Source organism: Notolabrus celidotus, chromosome 18 (genome assembly GCF_009762535.1).
Source record: "Notolabrus celidotus isolate fNotCel1 chromosome 18, fNotCel1.pri, whole genome shotgun sequence".
Classification (NCBI taxonomy): domain Eukaryota; kingdom Metazoa; phylum Chordata; class Actinopteri; order Labriformes; family Labridae; genus Notolabrus; species Notolabrus celidotus.
The window spans coordinates 20,327,265-20,344,557 of NC_048289.1; the positions used below are offsets into that span (position 1 = coordinate 20,327,265).

The 17,293-nt window shown below is 40.8% G+C and overlaps 1 protein-coding gene and 1 long non-coding RNA gene across 7 annotated transcripts in view; one reads left to right on the plus strand and one right to left on the minus strand.

Annotated features, from left to right (window-relative positions):
• The window catches only part of LOC117830512 (zinc finger MIZ domain-containing protein 1-like), a 245,299-nt gene that overhangs the window by 13,056 nt on the left and 214,950 nt on the right, over positions 1-17,293 (minus strand). For all 6 annotated transcript variants that reach the window (XM_034708659.1, XM_034708657.1, XM_034708658.1 and 3 more), the window contains 4 exons: positions 1,432-1,567; positions 784-898; positions 440-657; positions 126-327 (listed from right to left, as the gene is read on the minus strand). In XM_034708659.1, the coding sequence (XP_034564550.1) occupies positions 126-327; positions 440-657; positions 784-898; positions 1,432-1,567 (671 nt within the window). The remainder of the gene's footprint in view (positions 1-125; positions 328-439; positions 658-783; positions 899-1,431; positions 1,568-17,293) is intronic.
• LOC117830514 lies at positions 247-997 on the plus strand. The gene is made up of 3 exons (XR_004634793.1): positions 247-323; positions 452-682; positions 770-997. It is a non-coding gene; the product is annotated as an uncharacterized LOC117830514 (long non-coding RNA).

The following is a 17,293-nucleotide window of genomic DNA, read 5'->3' on the forward strand; positions in this document are numbered from 1 at the left end:
AAAGGCCAAGTCATTGGACACAAAGCTGACTCTGAATAGCTATCTAATATGAATAAAAATACAGCTACTTCCTGTATGAACAAGGATGTTAACACAGATTTGACTAGTTGTTTGTGTTGACTCACCGGCCCGTATTGGTTCATGTCCTTGTTCTGGGTTTCCTGCAGGGCAGCTACCGTTGCTGTGGCAGTGGCAGTTGCCGTGGCGGCAGCAGCAGCAACTGCAGCCGCGGCAGCTGCAGCAGCGGGCTGGGCGAAGTCTGAAGGAGGACGTGAGTGTGGAGGGATGCCCATTCCTCCAGGTCCAGCATTGGGTCCTCCAGGGTAACTATGAAAAACAGAGAAACAACATAAGGATCCACCTCAGACCATCATGGGGAAGAATTTCTCTTTTGGAGGCAACTTTAAATTGTTTTAAAGATAATTCCCTATCCACTTACTTCCCGCCGAAGCCTCCTCCTCCGGGGTAGTTGGGTCGGCCGTACATGCCCTGCTGCATGTACGCCTGGTTGGAGTTGCCTTTATTGGGGAACTGCTGCTGAGGACCAGAGAACTGGGGGGAGTTCATCCCTGGATTGTTACCAGTCATACCCGAGCCCATTGGGTTGCCCCCGGGATTCATGGGATTGTTGTTGTTGGCCATGGGATTCCCCAACCCCTGCTTGACAAAGACACACGAACAGGTAAACAGAAGTAAAATTAGGATGATTAAACTTGATGACATGAATCCATTACAATCCAGATCTAATACTAAACCTCAGCTCTGACAGGTACGGGATCTCACCTGGCTCTGTGATGTGTTGGTGACGCCCCAGACCGTTGTCACCACAGACAACGAACCTGGGGGCTGATTGGTGTTCTGTTGCCAGGGAACAGAGTCGTAGGGAAAGGACCCATCTCTGCATGGGACATGAAAAATATATGTGAGCAAAACAAAAAAGCATGATAAAATACAGTAAATATTTACATCACTTAATTATCATTGTGAATGATAACTACCTAACACTGAATATTTCCATATTAAAATTTTTATTAAATTAAGTCTCTGCTCCTAGATTTTGTCTACATAAGTGACATAGACGTTTATTTGTATTAAAGTACAATCATTCTTATTTGCCCAAAGATAGCCAAAGAAGAAGGTCATATTGCTCAGATTTCAAAATAAAAGCACGCTCTTTGTACTGAAAATCTAACATTGTGCTCTAATCATTAATTACATGGTTGTGAGGTGCTTCTTTTTCCTGTTGACTGGTCTGCAAGCAGTTAGTCTGACAGTTTGTCTGGCCAGTGATCCATAAGGAACACTGGGCTTCATGCAGAGGAAGGGCTTTCCCCCGAGGGCCCAGTCGGTCTGTTCACACACACTAACACACAAACATGCACCAACACACATCACACACAAGCCAAAAAGCGCAGCAGTGCAAACACTGACCCGTGTGAGAGGCCGGGCTTCATGGAGCTCATGGGGGGCTGCATGGGCACTTTTCCTGGAGGCTCGTTCTGCCTGTTCTTCTGGTGACGGAGGAGGAGGAGGCGTCCGAGCTCCTCGCACCACGAGGACAGGAGAGCTGTGGAGAGAGAGCACAAGAGGAGAGTGTGAGTGCTGGTGGACACCTGTGAGAAATAATCACATAGGTTAACAGCTCTTTACTGCAAGTGATGCAAAAACCTGCTAAACAAAGTCGTGTGAGGAAGAGGGCAGACGAAACAACAACTTAGGAAAGGAAGCTTAAAGGCAAATTTAGACATTAAAATCAAACAGCAATGGTCTGACTGACAGAGTAATGTATGAAGTCCTCGGAAGCCTTGACCCCATATGCCCTGGCGTTAAAACATATGAAGCTTGAGAAAAATTAAGAAATGTTAGAAAAAGGATTTCCAATTAATGTAAACATTGCTTTAATTTGCTACTGCATTGAAGTAAAGCAGTGTGTCTTGAAATACTGTAAGATAGTTTTATGAACTGATTAAGAAACAACAACTCTTGCCAAAGGACATATAAGAATTTTGACTCTGTTTAGGAGCTGGTTTATATTTGTTGGACAAAGTTTTTCATATATTCAGATGAAGAAAGGCATAACAGAGGCTAATCGCTTTTTTAGCATGATTTAAAATCGCTACTTTTTATTGACGGACACTTTTAAATTGACTTTATCACCTTTAAGTGTTTGGTAGATGCATTCTGTACTACCCACTGGAAAATAGTGATGGGCGAATGAAGTCTTATAAAGTTTTGGAACTTTCCATCAAACACAGAGGCATCCAGTGACTTCTAGCAGCCTTTGCCCTGACTGTCTAGAGCAGTAGTTTTCAAAGTGGGGGCCACCAGGGGGTGCTAGGGGGGGCTCAGAATATTGAATCTAATTATTTTTATTTTTTCATTTTTATTTTTTCTACAACACGTTTGTTAATAATTTCCTATGCTAAACGTATGTAATAATTATTGAAAAGTGAATAAAAGTAATAAAAAATAAATTCTAAAAGTTGATGTTTCTTTACATATTTTGAAGCATTGTCTGTGGGTTTGCAAAGGGGGTCCCCGGCCAGAAGCTAATGCTGTTTGGGGGGCCTTGACATGGTAAAGTTTGGGAACCCCTGGTCTGGAGCATTGCTACTTCTAGCTGGTATTCATCATGTTGGTCTAGCATAAGAAATCAAAGTGTTTGAGAGCTTTGCATTAGTATTTTTGAGGAGGTTAAACATTAGTACAACTTTTTGGTGTACTTGTCTGGGGCTTTAATCTTGTAGCTCTGTGACTGATGTTTGCTCAGAGGCTCATTGATGTGATGTGATTGAGTAAAGCCATTGCAGAAGACTGAAATTCATTCAACTTCTGAACATTTTTAGTACATTATTACTTGGTATAAGGTCAAAATTAAATAAGTATGATCTTTTAATGGACATAGCTTGGGTAATCTCTCTCCTTATTTCACGAATTTGCTCATCACACAGTTTGATCACGTCACCAGTCACGTGACTTTATCAGAGTAATACAATCTAGTAATACAAGCTGAGGAGCTTTAGCATCATCTGCCCATTACTACCGGAAGCAACTTTGGCAGGGGGCGTTCAGGTGAATGAAAACAAAGAGTACAACTAAATAAATACAGAGACTTCACCTTGACATGATATTAAAAGTGACAGCAAAGAGGAACATCTCCAGGCACTTAAACGGACAGATTTTCGGTCAATATCAGTCTTCTTCTGTTAGTTATTTGGCGTATAAATTATTTCATCCAACAGTTTGGTATAATCCACAACTAAATCCCAATAATATTCTTCAATAAGCATGTCTTTACCCCCCAAAAAACGTCTGTCAAATACATTAAATACAATACTAAAACTCTGGAAACATGGTGCATTATTAGTCAAGTTAAATGCACATTTTCTGCCTGATGTCAACAAGAATATCTCTACTGCAGAGACAAAACGGAACAAATTCTTCAGTTTTGAAGATAACCAAACAATTGGATTTCAGGGGTTGCAAGAGACTTGCAAGGTATTTCATACTCTTCAATAAAAAAACAAAAGAGGCAGTCTGATGCTGCATTTGAAAACATCATCTTCCAATCAGCTTGTCACTGCAGCTCTCGGCCACTAGGGTTCACTCTGAGCTTGCAGATCAGACTCCAGCCCTTCCCTTATCTTCACCTCCCTACCTACCAGTTAGGCAGCTACCACAGAGCGTGTTTGATCGAATCATATGCTTTTCATCCGCAGTGCATGTTTTTGTACTGTGCCAACTACAAAAGACTCACTTTTCCTTTTTCTCTCCCTCTCACTCCCTCCTGCCTCTGTCTTACCGCTCTCTCTCTTTCTGCGGCGTCAGAGGAGAAAGGGAATGTGGATTCAATCAAAGAGCAGGGGCAGCCACCTCCTCTTATGATTCACAGCACTTCTAGGGCTGAGTGACTGAGGAGTGAGGAGGGAAAGAGGGAGGGAGGGAGGGAAGGAGGGGGTGAAACAGAGTGCTTGGTGATTTCTGCTGCGGTTTCGCGCAAAAAGCCACGTCAATATGACAGCAGACAGTGAGAGCAGATCCACCCTGCTGCCACATGCAAGGATGGGCCGCCACAGCACATATAACGCAGAGAAGATGAAGAGAGAGAGGGGGGAGAGATAAGAAAAAAAGGCTAAGTGAGTCAGTGAGAGAGGAGACATCAGGCTAATGGGGCTGATGGGAGGGAGGAACAAACAAAAGCTTCTGACTCCCATCACAAACATGGCAACCCAGAGATTTGACCACACATGACTGCTTGCAAACAGACACGCAAGTAAGAAAGGTTGCCATTGGAGCTTACATTTACACAATCACACAGAGGTAAAATAAATAGTACACAAGATGTCTTCTGAGTGGCGGGAAAAAAGAATTTTAGCATCCACACACAAACACACCTCTTTCTCTAAGAGCATCGCACCCCAAAAGGCACCTCCTCTCCTCTCCTCTCCTCTCCTCTCCTCTCCTCTCCTCTCCTCTCCTCTCCTCTCCTTTCATTTGAACACAGAGCACACCAGCCTTGCTCTGTGTAAAGATGAGGGCTGGAATACAAAAGACATGTACAGATGGTGCCAGCAGTCTCCCTCCTGCCTAACCCTCCCTCCCTCCCCGCTCCTTTAAAAGCAGCACGGGGCTCAGGCACAGAGGCAGCTGGGTTTTTCCTCCTTCCAACCCCGCTCATGCTACCTCTCTTTTTCTTCCCCCCTCTCCTCCCTCCCTCCTTCCTCCTGTTCTTGGCAAGGCAGGTGCCAGGAGACAGGCTGTGCTGCTCCTCCAGAGGATTGATCTGACTTTGCTGTGCTTTGGTTGACGAATAAGGCCTCTCAGGTGCTTTTATTCCCCGCTAAAATATCACACCTGCTGGTAGATGCAAAGATTTCAAGCTCAGTTTTAATCAAATACAACCCTTTTTGAGAGCGGTTAATAGGTTTACGAGTTTCACATCCGTGTTAGAACCTCCTGCAGTGTTTTTTAGCAGCACCCTCCCTCTCCTCAGACCCCCTTCTGATGGAGTGAGTTTTCAATTCAAGGGCCTGGCAACAAGCCAGCACGTTACAGCTCAATTAGGTCCCATTATTCTCCTCCAACAAGGGGTAACTCGCACTTCTAGTATGTTGATAAACATGTCTCTGCAATTTATCCCCTAACTGTGCCACAGTGAGGCTGTCTGGCGGTAAAAGGACTGTATCCTCGTTTCACACAGAGGCCGTGATCAACAGCCGCAGGATAAAAAACAACGGCAGCATCGCCAAGCAGAGAAATAAAAATGCATATCTGAAGGAAGAAGAGGAAAAGAGAGAGAAGGACCGCTTTGCCACTTAGAGAGGAATTATCCAACCCCACCATTAGATAAAGAGCTTATCACTGCACAAAATTACCACCTCCACTGAGCACCATCCCGTTTAAAGGAGAGGCACACTGTCATTGACTTAGAGGATAACTTCAGGTTCCATATGACAGGAGGAGAAACAGCCAACATGTCACTTCTCATAATCTCTTCTAGAACTGAAACAATAGTACTGATATTGGATACCGAAATACCAATACTAGGGCAGCACTGGTACCAATACAGACAGTAGCAACGGTACCAGCCAACTAAAGCGTGTGTCTGTAGTGATACATCAAATTGTACTGGATAGGGGCGCTTGTGGCCTAGCGGTCTAAGTGCCCCACATACAGAGGCTACAGTCCTCGTCGCAGGGGTTGCCGGTTTGACTCCGGCTGGTCGACCATTTCCTGCATGTCTTCCCCCACTCTCTACTCCCCACATTTCCTGTCCCTCTTTAGCTGTCCTAACATATAAAGGTAAAAAGCCCAAAAATATAACTTTAAAAAAAAAATGGACTAGATAATGGATAACCAAAACTGCTGTTGGTATCACTAAAGATACTGTACACTGGTATTTGTGCAATATAGATATTAATATTGATGTTAGAATACCAATACTGGCATTATTACTGATACAGATACTGGTCCTGATATTGGAATACCAGGACCAGCGGCAAGCTACTTGGGATTATACCAGTCAATGGAATGATCCATCACTTGTGATGTTCCTATGCGACTAATTTCATAGTCCTTAATTTTAATTCTGACTATCCGACAAGTTAAAGTTAATAAAACTGTCATGGGTTGCTTTTGTATTTTCTTTGTGGTTTTCTGGTTTTATTTTGTGTTTCATCGCTCCATGTTCTGTTTTATCTGTTCTTGTGTGTTTAGTGTCTTGTCAAGTTGCTACCTGTGTTTTCCTGTGGTCTTGAGTTTGTTTTCTGTGTTTTATTCTGTAGAATATTGTTGTGTTAAGTTTAGTGTTACTGCCTGTTTTCCCGCCTTAGTAATTGTCTTCACCTGTGACTTGTTGTCCTCACCTGTGTGTCCTTACTCATTACCCAGTGTGTCTATTTAGTATCTGTGTTTCTTCCCTTCTGTGCCTGTTCATTGTACTTCTGTGCTTGTGAAGTGTGTTTGTCTGTGGTCTTCAGTGTGTTTTCTCACGTTCTAGTGTTCCCTGTGTTTCTTGAGTTTTTGTTGTTTGAACAAATCCTTTTTTTATTTGAATCCGCACTGGGTCCTCCCCCTCCTTTCTTCGCACGTGACAAAAACACAATTTATTAATCACAGCTAGACCCACGATCACAGAGTCCCCAAGTTAACAATGTCAAAATGGTTTGCTGAGTGTGGCTACCCCTAGCAGAGCTAGTACCACCAGCCTTCGGTCCCCCATGCAGGTTAACTTCCACATGCCTGTGCTTGTTATGTATTGCTCCAGTTGAGTGGTGTTGTGCCAGTATATGCCAATTTGACTTGCCTACAGACAACTATAACTCTGTTCTGCTGGATAAAAATACTGCACTGCGCCTCGAGATGTCTTCTGTCCTTGTATACATCAGGGTGGTAGAGCATTATAGCACTATGGCAGTAGCCATTTACTGGAGCTACAGCCATAGATAGGTGTTGGTGGCTGTGCTACATCTCAGATAAAACATATGACTAGGGTTTCAGGCCTGCAATGATAAAAATGTTAACTATTACTTTGACTGACTAGAATTCTAGACCACTAACAAAGGTGATGACATTTTAACGTGCAGTTGACTAAACATGCACATAGATTTAGTACAGTAATCATACCTCCATAGGATATGTTTAAATCCAACTCAAAAGTAGACCACATCACTCCAGTTCTTAGATCTCTACACTGGCTTCCTGTCTGTCAGAGAATAGACTTTAAAATCCTGCTGATGGTTTATAAAGCACTGAATGCTTTAGGACCATAATACATTGCTGATCTGCTGCTACTGTATGAACCATCTCGACCTCTGAGGTCATCAGGTACTGGTCTGCTTTCAGTCCCGAGAGTCAGAACGAAACCTGGTGAAGCAGCGTTTAGTCATTATGCACCACATATCTGGAACAAACTCCCTGAAAGCTGTAGGTCTGCTCCAACTCTCACCTCTTTTAAATCAAAGACTAAGACTTTTTTATTTGCAATTGCCTTCCTATCTTAGCTTATTTTAACTCACTTTAATTGCAAATGTTTATGTAATTTTTATTATATTTCTAATTTTCCTTTTCTTTTCTGTTTTATTATATTTGTCATTTTAATTGTGTTCTTCTATGTTTGTCTGAATGTCTCCAATGCTTTTAATCTTTTAACGTTAAGCACATTGAGTTGCCCTCATGTATGAAATATGCTATACAAATAAAGCTGCCTTGCCTAAATGCCAATACTGGTATTAGCACCAAGACATATATTAGTATCGGTAACAAGTTAACATACTGAAACTTGTACCTGTTGTACTGGAAATTTGAATACCATAACCCCTGTCGATACTGCTAAAGACACTGTAATCGATTGCATAATAACCAAACTACTATACGTGCTGATACAGATACTTGTATTGATATTACAATATCAATTCTGGCCCCAGTATTGGAATATCAATATACCAAGAAATAAAAAAAAAAAACCACTGTGTAGCACTGACATAGAGCACAGTGAATTAATGCTAGTGAAATTTCAGCAAACAGTTTTTTTTACATCAATGCTACCTATATCTCTTTAATCATACTTAGTATTAACCCTTTCTTATGTCTAGGTGTTGGAAAAGGTATTAGAAAAAGAAAAGATTGGTAGAGGAAAATATCTAGTCTCTTCCTCCTCCTTCATCCTTGTATCTTTTAGGACATTGCAGATGATGAACACAAAAAGGATTACTGTTTTGCTCTCCTCTCCTCCCACAAACAGCCTTTCAATAGACTCATCTGTTTCCCTCCCTGAGACGAAGCCAAAAACTGGTGCTAACTGTTTTAGTGGTAGCTCTTCAAAATCACAACGACTGTTCTGCAGTGAATCAATCTGCCGTTTGATGCTACAGAGCATCTTTTTGCTCTGTTTACATTGTGTCTCCCTGGCGGCTAGGGGTCTCTGTCTTCCATAAGGAGAAGAGCTGATCCTGTTTGCCTTGTAGAGTGTCCCTGGGGCCTTGGCTGAGTCTGAGCCGTATTGATATTCTGGTGCTCAGCTGTGCAGCCTGATGGTCAGCCATGGTGAAGGGCGGTAAACGCATCTGCTAGGACGAGATGGGTGGTTCGGTAGCCGGGCCCGCAGCTTCCAGCTTTACTCTCTGTCATAAAGCCCAAGGGAGGCATGACAAATGACGAGGGCCGCATCCCTGACAGTTGTTCAATGCTCTTTCCAATGGTAATGCTTCCCCCACCCCACCTTTCACCACACATACAGACAGGAGGTGGAGAGATAAACTGTGCTGATTAAATGCCTTCATTCTGTCTCTTTTTGCCCAAACAAAAACAAACTGCCTCTAGATTGAAGTGCCAGCTAAAACAAATCACAACAAAAAATCACTTTCTCTCTTATTTGTCAGGCCATTTTGGTTTCTGTCTCTACCCCATGCAATGGAAGTGAAATATGTAGTCATTTATTGAGTCATTAACCTCAAGTTCAACATTTTTTACTTAAAAGTAAAAGTACCAAGAAAACACCTCTGGGGTTGAAAAAGAAGGCCAGTGTGGGAGTGCAAAAAGTCCACTTGAGGATGGCCCCAAAAGCAGAACAATCTCCATAAGCATCCATGTAAAAATGCTAATTTTTTACAGCAAAATTAAACATGTTTAAGGCCTGGTACAAGAAACAGATTTGGTAAAACTCAATGTACGGGTTGAACTTTTTAAACTCACCTGTTTTGAAGATATTAAGATCAAGAGATTCACATTGTTTGATTGATTCATTGATTAACTGATTGATTTATTGATATATTAATTTATTGATTGGGTTTGATTGGTTAGCTGTTTCCCCATCTTTGTTTTTATATAGACAGAAAGTAAAGTGGAGTCAGTGTTTCCAATATGGTGACCGCCAAACCCCTCTTCAGAAACCAATAAGTGACATCACAGAGCATATCCGTGTTTATACCATAGACTGTATAAAATATGGACGTAGTATCCGTGATGTCACCCATCTGTTCCTGAGCGCTGTTTTGAATTCAATCGACTGCGGCAGCCGTAATGGAAATGGGGAACTCAACCAGGCAGAGTGTGATGTAAAGAGGCGGAGTTTGAGCCTCCTAGTCAAAAGCTATGTGTTCCCGTCCGGGAGTCACATCAGTCATGTCCTTATTTGGGCAAAAAAAATGTAATCTTAATATCTTCTGAACCGTCGCGTTAGAAAAAAATTCACCCCCCGTACAGTGTGTGCCGATAGAGAAATCAGCTTAGTAGAGCCAAGCCGTTTTTTGAACCAGGCTGTAAACATGTTTATTAATGCTGCAAAGATTGTCTTTTTTGAATTGGTGTCTATGTGGTTTCCGGTGTTTCTGCAGCCAGCCTCAAGCGGATTCTTGATGAACTGCAGTTTATAACACTTCCGCATGGGCTTCATAGTTTGAGACCGGAGGTTGCCGCTGGTTTACACACTTTCACATTCATTAAATAAAATACATGTGTTTTTACAACTGTGGTGAGCTGGCCCTTTTAAAACAAACATACAGCAATGGCATCCTATAATGAATAGTGACTACATGGTGCTGTGCAAGCAACCTGTAGGACAGGATTACCCTAAAAAACACAACACGAATCTCTTATTTAAAAGGTCACTCCTGCACTTCTGCCTGCTTCGAAATACTTCCCTCCTCTTGTCGTATTTCTCCCTCTCCCTCCCTCTTTCTTTCCCTCCGTTAAACTGGCAGGAAGACGGTAGTGGAGGCAGCAGGTAAGGCAGATGCCAAGAGCTCTTATGATCCTCGTACCTCCCTCTCCCTCCTTTCCCCTCCCTCCCTCTCTGCTCTGTATCTAATAGACACCTGCTCCCTTGTCAACCCTGGACTCCCACCTGGCTCGGCCCACATGGCTTCGGCCACTATAATGCCTGAAAAAACATACAAAAACACATTCAGTCATCGCATTATCAGCAGTACATCCTCACTTATACCCACACTTTCAGTAAAAACAAAGTCCAATCTCCTGCTATAAACCTGTCGGAAAAGATTAACAACCCCCAATAGGCTTGTTTGAAGACATTTAGCCAGAAGGGCTGAAAGGAGAACAAAGACCATGCGCAAACTAACAAGAACAGCTCTAGTGGGCTGCACTCTGTAGTTTCTGAGGGGGCTCTATTCACATTCTCCCCCAACTCCCCTCTCTCTCTCTTTCCCTCTCTCTCTTTGGCCAAAAAGGTTTGAATGGACACAAGCCTCCTGCAGGCCAAAGTCAATTAAAATAAGAGAGAGTCTAGGGTGCTGTAGTATCCCTGGTTACTGGAAGCACCCAAGAGGTGGTAGTTTGAGCCAAAGAATTTCTCCTCTAGTATTCCCAGAGCAGTAAAAAATCTGGGATTTACCTAACAATACGTAGAAAATGTGTACAAATATATCTGGATCTACAGCAGCCGCTTCAGAAGGCTCAGCAAGTGGCAAACTAACCTGTAAAGTACCAGCTGGATTGTAAATCATCTCCCCTCTCTGCCTCGCCTGGCAGCAATCAAACCCCTCTTTGTCTGTTCACAGATGCCGCAAATTGTTCATGAATGCCAATTTGATAATGAAACTGAAGCGACTCGTCAATCATTCAGTCTTTTAAAGGAGCTGGGATAACAGGTTACAGACCTGTCAAGTCATGACGGACCAGAAATGTGCTTCCAGTTCATCCACAGACGGATAATCAACACATGGTACACATCCCTCTGTTCTCGTGGTCGCCCTCTCAGTTCTTCAACACTTCGGCACCAGAGCAAGTGTTAACTGGCTGTTGTAAAACTGAGTCTGTAAACCGACTTCATTAGCTTAAGACTTTAAAGTTGCGTGAGTCATTTGGTGACATATATCAGGGTGAGCGATGTTTTCACAAAGCTGATGAAGTGGGAAGGATGTGTGAAGTGGGAATATGTGAGTGTCATGACTGCCATGTGGCGTCAAAATGTGACGTATTTCCCTTGAGGTTCCTTACACAAATGCAGCTAAGAAGCTTTTTCATTAAGAGAAAATGAGTTGAAGCACAAGTTTAAAAGATTAGGCTGAGAGTGAGTTAAAACAGAATGATGCTTAATATTTAGGATTAGAAACGCTAAAAGTTATGAAACATCCCGTCTATCTGGGCCAGACAGCAGCCTCCTGTCTGCACCTCATCTTTGTCTGCTGCTTTTTTTTCCCCTCTCTTGCATTATTTCCTCTCTCTGGAAAGGGGATGTTGGAGTCTTGTCAATGAGTACTTAGGCTCGTTGCCTCATGGGGAGCGAGACTTGCTGGCTAGGTTTTATGGCCCATTTCAGAGCTGTCCCAGCTTAAATACAGCCTCCTGCTGGCCACATGGCCGCAATGTCGTGCCATGTCCATCCGGCAAAGAGGAGAGCAGGGAGGAAAGGGGAGGAGGGTGGGGGTGCTTGGCTATATGCCAAAAAGGTTTTACCAAGGCCACAAGCATATGTGGCCATGAGGAGGCAAGCGGCAAAGGCTGCAGATTTGGTGTTTCTGGGTTGCTGTTCTGACATCCTGCGTTCTTTGTTGCTAAATCAAAAACCACTAAAGACTGCACAAACTGACAGATTGAAAAGCTGTCCCTTATACCTCTTACATTCCCTCATCTCCTGTTGTGATAACTCCAGGATTAAAATACCCAGTAAACCACTTTGTGGTGCAAATTTCTATCTATACACATAAAAAATGCAGGATTTCTAAACAACAATGAACATGTCAAAGATAAGACATTTATCCACAAATAAGATCTATGTTCACAGATACCCGAGTACGATTACACTGAACGTCTTTCACGAAATCCACTTGGCACTAACTGAATACCCACAAGAACCAGATACAATGCACGCCACAACCACAAGATAATTCATGCAGATCTCATCTCTCTGACTGACATTTCTTGGTCATGGTTACACAGGAACCAAACCTTCACCAATACAGGCCAGTGTTCTAAGAGATAATCTCTCTTGACACAAGCAACAAATCTCTTCATTAAAAACAGGGCATGGCATTCATAGTCCCTGCAAATCACAGAGATGGAAATCTATAGCATTTTAACCCCCTGGTGGGAATTAATTCCTCCTGCATTAAAGCCAAACATCTCCCCCAACCAACATTAGAATCCTCAATCTGTTACTGTACCACGCTTGCTGCTACATTAAGCTGATTGGGAGCAAAACTCCTCCCAAACCTACATCTTTATGTGTTAATTCTGGGAGAAAATCTGGCGACAGCATGTCAAAGTGTGACGTCAAGTTTGGATGCTTTCCGACACTGCCATAACAGAGGTTTTGCATGTTTCACCCCATGAACCACAAAATGTGTAATATTTAAGTGAACACTGCATTATAATAGTTTTTTTACTTCACTTGAAACAAGAACAAATTGATAGATTCTATAAGCTTTAAATGGACTTAATAATGAGGTGAAAATGCAATTGAATTTGAAAACCTGGGTCTCTGTTACCCCATACTGATCGCATAATGCAGATACTACGTTCATACTTGATGTTTTATTCATTCATTTTTTATAATGTGTACTTTGAATTTGAATGTTAAAAAAAATCCTTCTGGATGCTTCCTTTCTTCAAGTTTTACAAGAGCAAAACTTCATCTGATTTACTGACTCTCTGCAAGTTTCCAACACTGTGAACCCAAACGTTCAAAAATAATTGATTATAGTAAGTTGGGTAAACTTAAAAACAGAACAAAATCTCTACTAACTTAAATATTTTGAGTTGCTGTGACTTCTTGTGCCTTTATAAGTTATACATACTGAAAATGTTTGATTAACATGAACTCTTTTGCAGATTAAGTAAGCATCACTTCAAAGATATGATTTCACGTGACCAGATCTTCAACCAAACACCCAGCTCCACAACTACAGCCAGGCAGCCAATCACCATCTGCAACGCACCCTGGACACCCGAACTCTACCTGCACTTCCTCTCATTAAAACCCTGTTTTCAAAACTTCATCCCTGTCTCCATTTGTGTCTGAACTGTGGGTCCTAACCTGGATTCATTACAACAATCATTTATTTACTGTAAAACCAGGAGTAACACTTGAGCTATATCTCCTTAATATGCAAAATGTAGTTAAATAGTTTTGAGTGTCTAAAGTCTATGTTTATTACTTTTGAGTCATTTAAAAAAATGACAAATTGGACTAATACATTTCAAGTCCAGCTATTACAGCAAAATAAAATACTATACTAAAATAGTATGTCTGTGTAATTCTTTTTTTAAGTTCTGTTAACTCAATGTCTCAAATAAGTACTTTGATTTATCTGTAATTAATTGTTATATGTTGTATTTAATCAATCTATTTGAACTATGAAGTTAGTCAACTTAAAAGTATTGAGGCAATCAGTTGCCTCAATAATTTTGAGTTCTGCTAACTTATCCGGGTTTACAGTGAACTAAGGTTTCAAGAGTTTGCCATCTGATTCGCTTTGCTTTGACAGCAAACCATGCATTTAAAAAGTTAGCTGCAGCTAAATTTGCAGCATTAAAAAAAAGACATTGGAAACCATTGTTTTTGGCCTCATGACAGATAGAACTAAATCTTTCCTCATATTTCACTTTCAATCCACAAATCCACACTAAAACCCTTGGAACTGATTGTAGAAGTGATAAGCTTTCACCTGACCACACTAAAGGTCTTCAAATTTTGCCATCTGCACACTGTTTGTGTTTTCAACGCTGCACTCCTGCACCCAGATTATCAGATGAGTAGACCTGCAAAGAAGCAGCTTACAGGAGCCAGACTGCTTCCCCGAGCAACAGGCTGCTATTAACCATGGCCCAGCCTTAAGCCCTCGTCTACAATGATACTAATTAGCCACGGAGCAGATGTGCCTGCACTCGTGCCCACCTCAGGGTGCTGGGCAGGGCCGGTTGTGTCGCAGTGGCATACGCTGGTGGCTGATTCACCTGTGACCTTTTCACAGTGGGCCTGGGGTCAGAGCCTCCTTTCAGAGGTACAGTAAGAACAGACTCTGGAGGAGCCAGGGTCAGGTCCCAGCACCCCTAAGGGCTCATTAAAGAGATCCATATGTGCAACTGAGAAGGGTTTAAAATAAAGGCTGCCTCAGGATGAACACACAGGACACTTGGGTAACAGTCAAACTCAAACTGATCTGTGTTGAGCAAGCTGATTGGACAGTGCTTATGACCTCAAGCAGAATTAAAATTAGAAACATGAACATATTGGAAAAAAAAAATATATTTTTATATCTCGTGACTTTAAATTAAGTCCTACATTTATATAAATCCTTTTTCATTTTATTTTTAAATCAGAATACAGTGAATTTAACATTTTTGGGGTCTTTAAAAAAAATGACTTTATAAGTTGCTTTTTATTAATTTTTAGGTATCAGGCAAGTTTCTCAAAAAAGCTTAAAAAAAAAATAAAAAAAAAAAGTATGCAAAAAAAATTCTCTTTTTTGTTTTGGATTAGATTTTCTTTTTCATCATTTTTTTAAGTATTTTTTTTCCCAATATACTGAACATTTCACGCAGTGGGGGCCCAATTAAACATATTTTTTGGCATTTTATCTTATTCATATTTTTTTTGTAAATTTCAGGTATTTTGTCCCAAACACATTAAAATTTTAAAATTAGCATATTGTATAATTTCCCTTTTTGGTGGGGCTTTTCTTTATAAAAATCTGCAGAATATGTTCAACATAAGCAAAATAAAATGTGCTTTACTCTAAATCATACTTATTTTCAATGCATTTGGAGTTTCCTCACATCACTCTGATTTGTTTTTGGGCTCCATTTATGAACCTCACTACCTTTATCCCTAGAAAATGTGAATATGGAATATGTAATTGACATAAAACAAAGAATAAACTTGTTTTCTAGAGGCTTTCATTACAAGCTTGAACCATGACACAGGCAAAATGATAAAAAGTGTGTGACATGCTTTAAACGGTAAAATCTCAACAGACAACACAACAGTAGCAACTCAAAGAAGCACATCTGCAGTCAATCCATGTTCAGTATGTTGACACAGTCCAGTGTGAGGACATAATGTAAGTGCTGAGATGAGGATGGGTGGTTTGATTCAGCCAATGTGTATGAGTTTCCTGAGCAGTACTGTAACACACAGCAAAATACCTGAGTCAGACTGACACCTCCTGCAGCAGCTGGTTTCTGTAGGGTTCAAATTTCACATTTTACTGGACTTTTTACACACATTTCTAAGATAAATACACACATTTGATAGACTCTCGCAATTCCCAAACCTTATCAAAACCTACTCAGAAAGGAGAGAAAAGATCTACACTTTAAACAAGCAAAATGTAGAATATCATGGAAATACATTTGAAGTGGATTGTACTCTTACTTTTCACGGTACAAAATGATGACAATTTATAATGTAAGTAGGTTTTTGGGGTTGTTGATTACTAATATTGATACTAAAGGGAAAAAAATTCAGGTAGCGTAACCTCAAAATGTTAACATTTTCCAGACTTTTCAAAGTGTTTCATGTTCTCTGTAATATTTATGTTAACTTGCACAGTCTTGCAATTTGTAGCCTATGCTCTTGAATTTGCTGAAAATGTCTTAAAGCATTGCCTTTTTTGTAGTGCATAAATGGAATTTTACCAATAAAATGTATTTTAAGGGACTCATCTTTGTTATTTTTTGGCATTTGAACCAAGCTACATCATAGGACTGAAATAACAGAAGGAAGACCCCCATAACAGTACATTATTCCTGCAACAAATGCATCCAATGCAAAGTATATACACAGCACATCGACGAACTAACTCTCCTTTTGTACTTTGTGTCTTGATTGAATGCATACCTCTTTCTATAAATGCTACTTAAAACTCTGTTGCTCACCTATGGATCATGACAGACATCATAGATTACTTAACCCTCCTTTAATGTGCTTCTTTGGCATCATTCAACACTGTCATTTGCAAACTTTTGTAACTATCTTTGCCTAATTTTCCAGCTTGTATGTAAATTAAAGAGATTGATTTCTCTTCTGCCAGTAGAGATGGATCAAGAGGAAGTGTTTCCACTCCTCTGCACTCTAATATCTGATCCACAGCTGACAATGACTAACTGTATGATTGCTTCACACCTGTTGTATTGATTGTGAATTGAGATCAAATAAAAGTGTCCTCACTGAAGTCTGCTTTTGTTTGTTCTTTAGAGACTAAACAGAGAATAACGAGTAGGCAGAGGCTTTTTCTTTATCCTTTGATGTGAGCAGGAAATCATTAAACTACTGATACACCTGGCATTTCAATGCAATTTAAAAACTTTGATCATCAAAATGTTTACAGATTGACCCTACACTTGATCCTTTTTTTGAAACAAATTGTTAGGACAGGACAATGTCAAAGAAACACATTTTTTACCCCCCAAAAAAGTTGTTAGCGTCAAGTTTTTACGCTCGTAAAAGTTAATCTCCAAAAAATGCTTAAAACTGATTTTGGGGGTTTTTTTTGTTAAAAAATTATTATATTTCTACAATTTAAAGTGACTTGTCTCACTCACAGTTTTAGCTGTGAACAGTAATATTCAACTCAGCCTTCTTGCTTCGCTGTTATTACTCACGTTAAACATTTACACTGATGGTGAAGTAAAAGAAGGTGAACAAGTCTGTTTGAAACAGTGCCACACTTGGTTGAGTTTTTCTGCCTTATCACTATCAGAGTCTGTGAAAATGTCTCATCCATTAATCGTCCTATGAGCGCCATCTTCAATTTCACAGATATTCTCGTGGTCTGGTTTTTTTTTCATGATTACAGTTAGTCCCCTCGGGTCCGTGATTACAGCCACAACTATA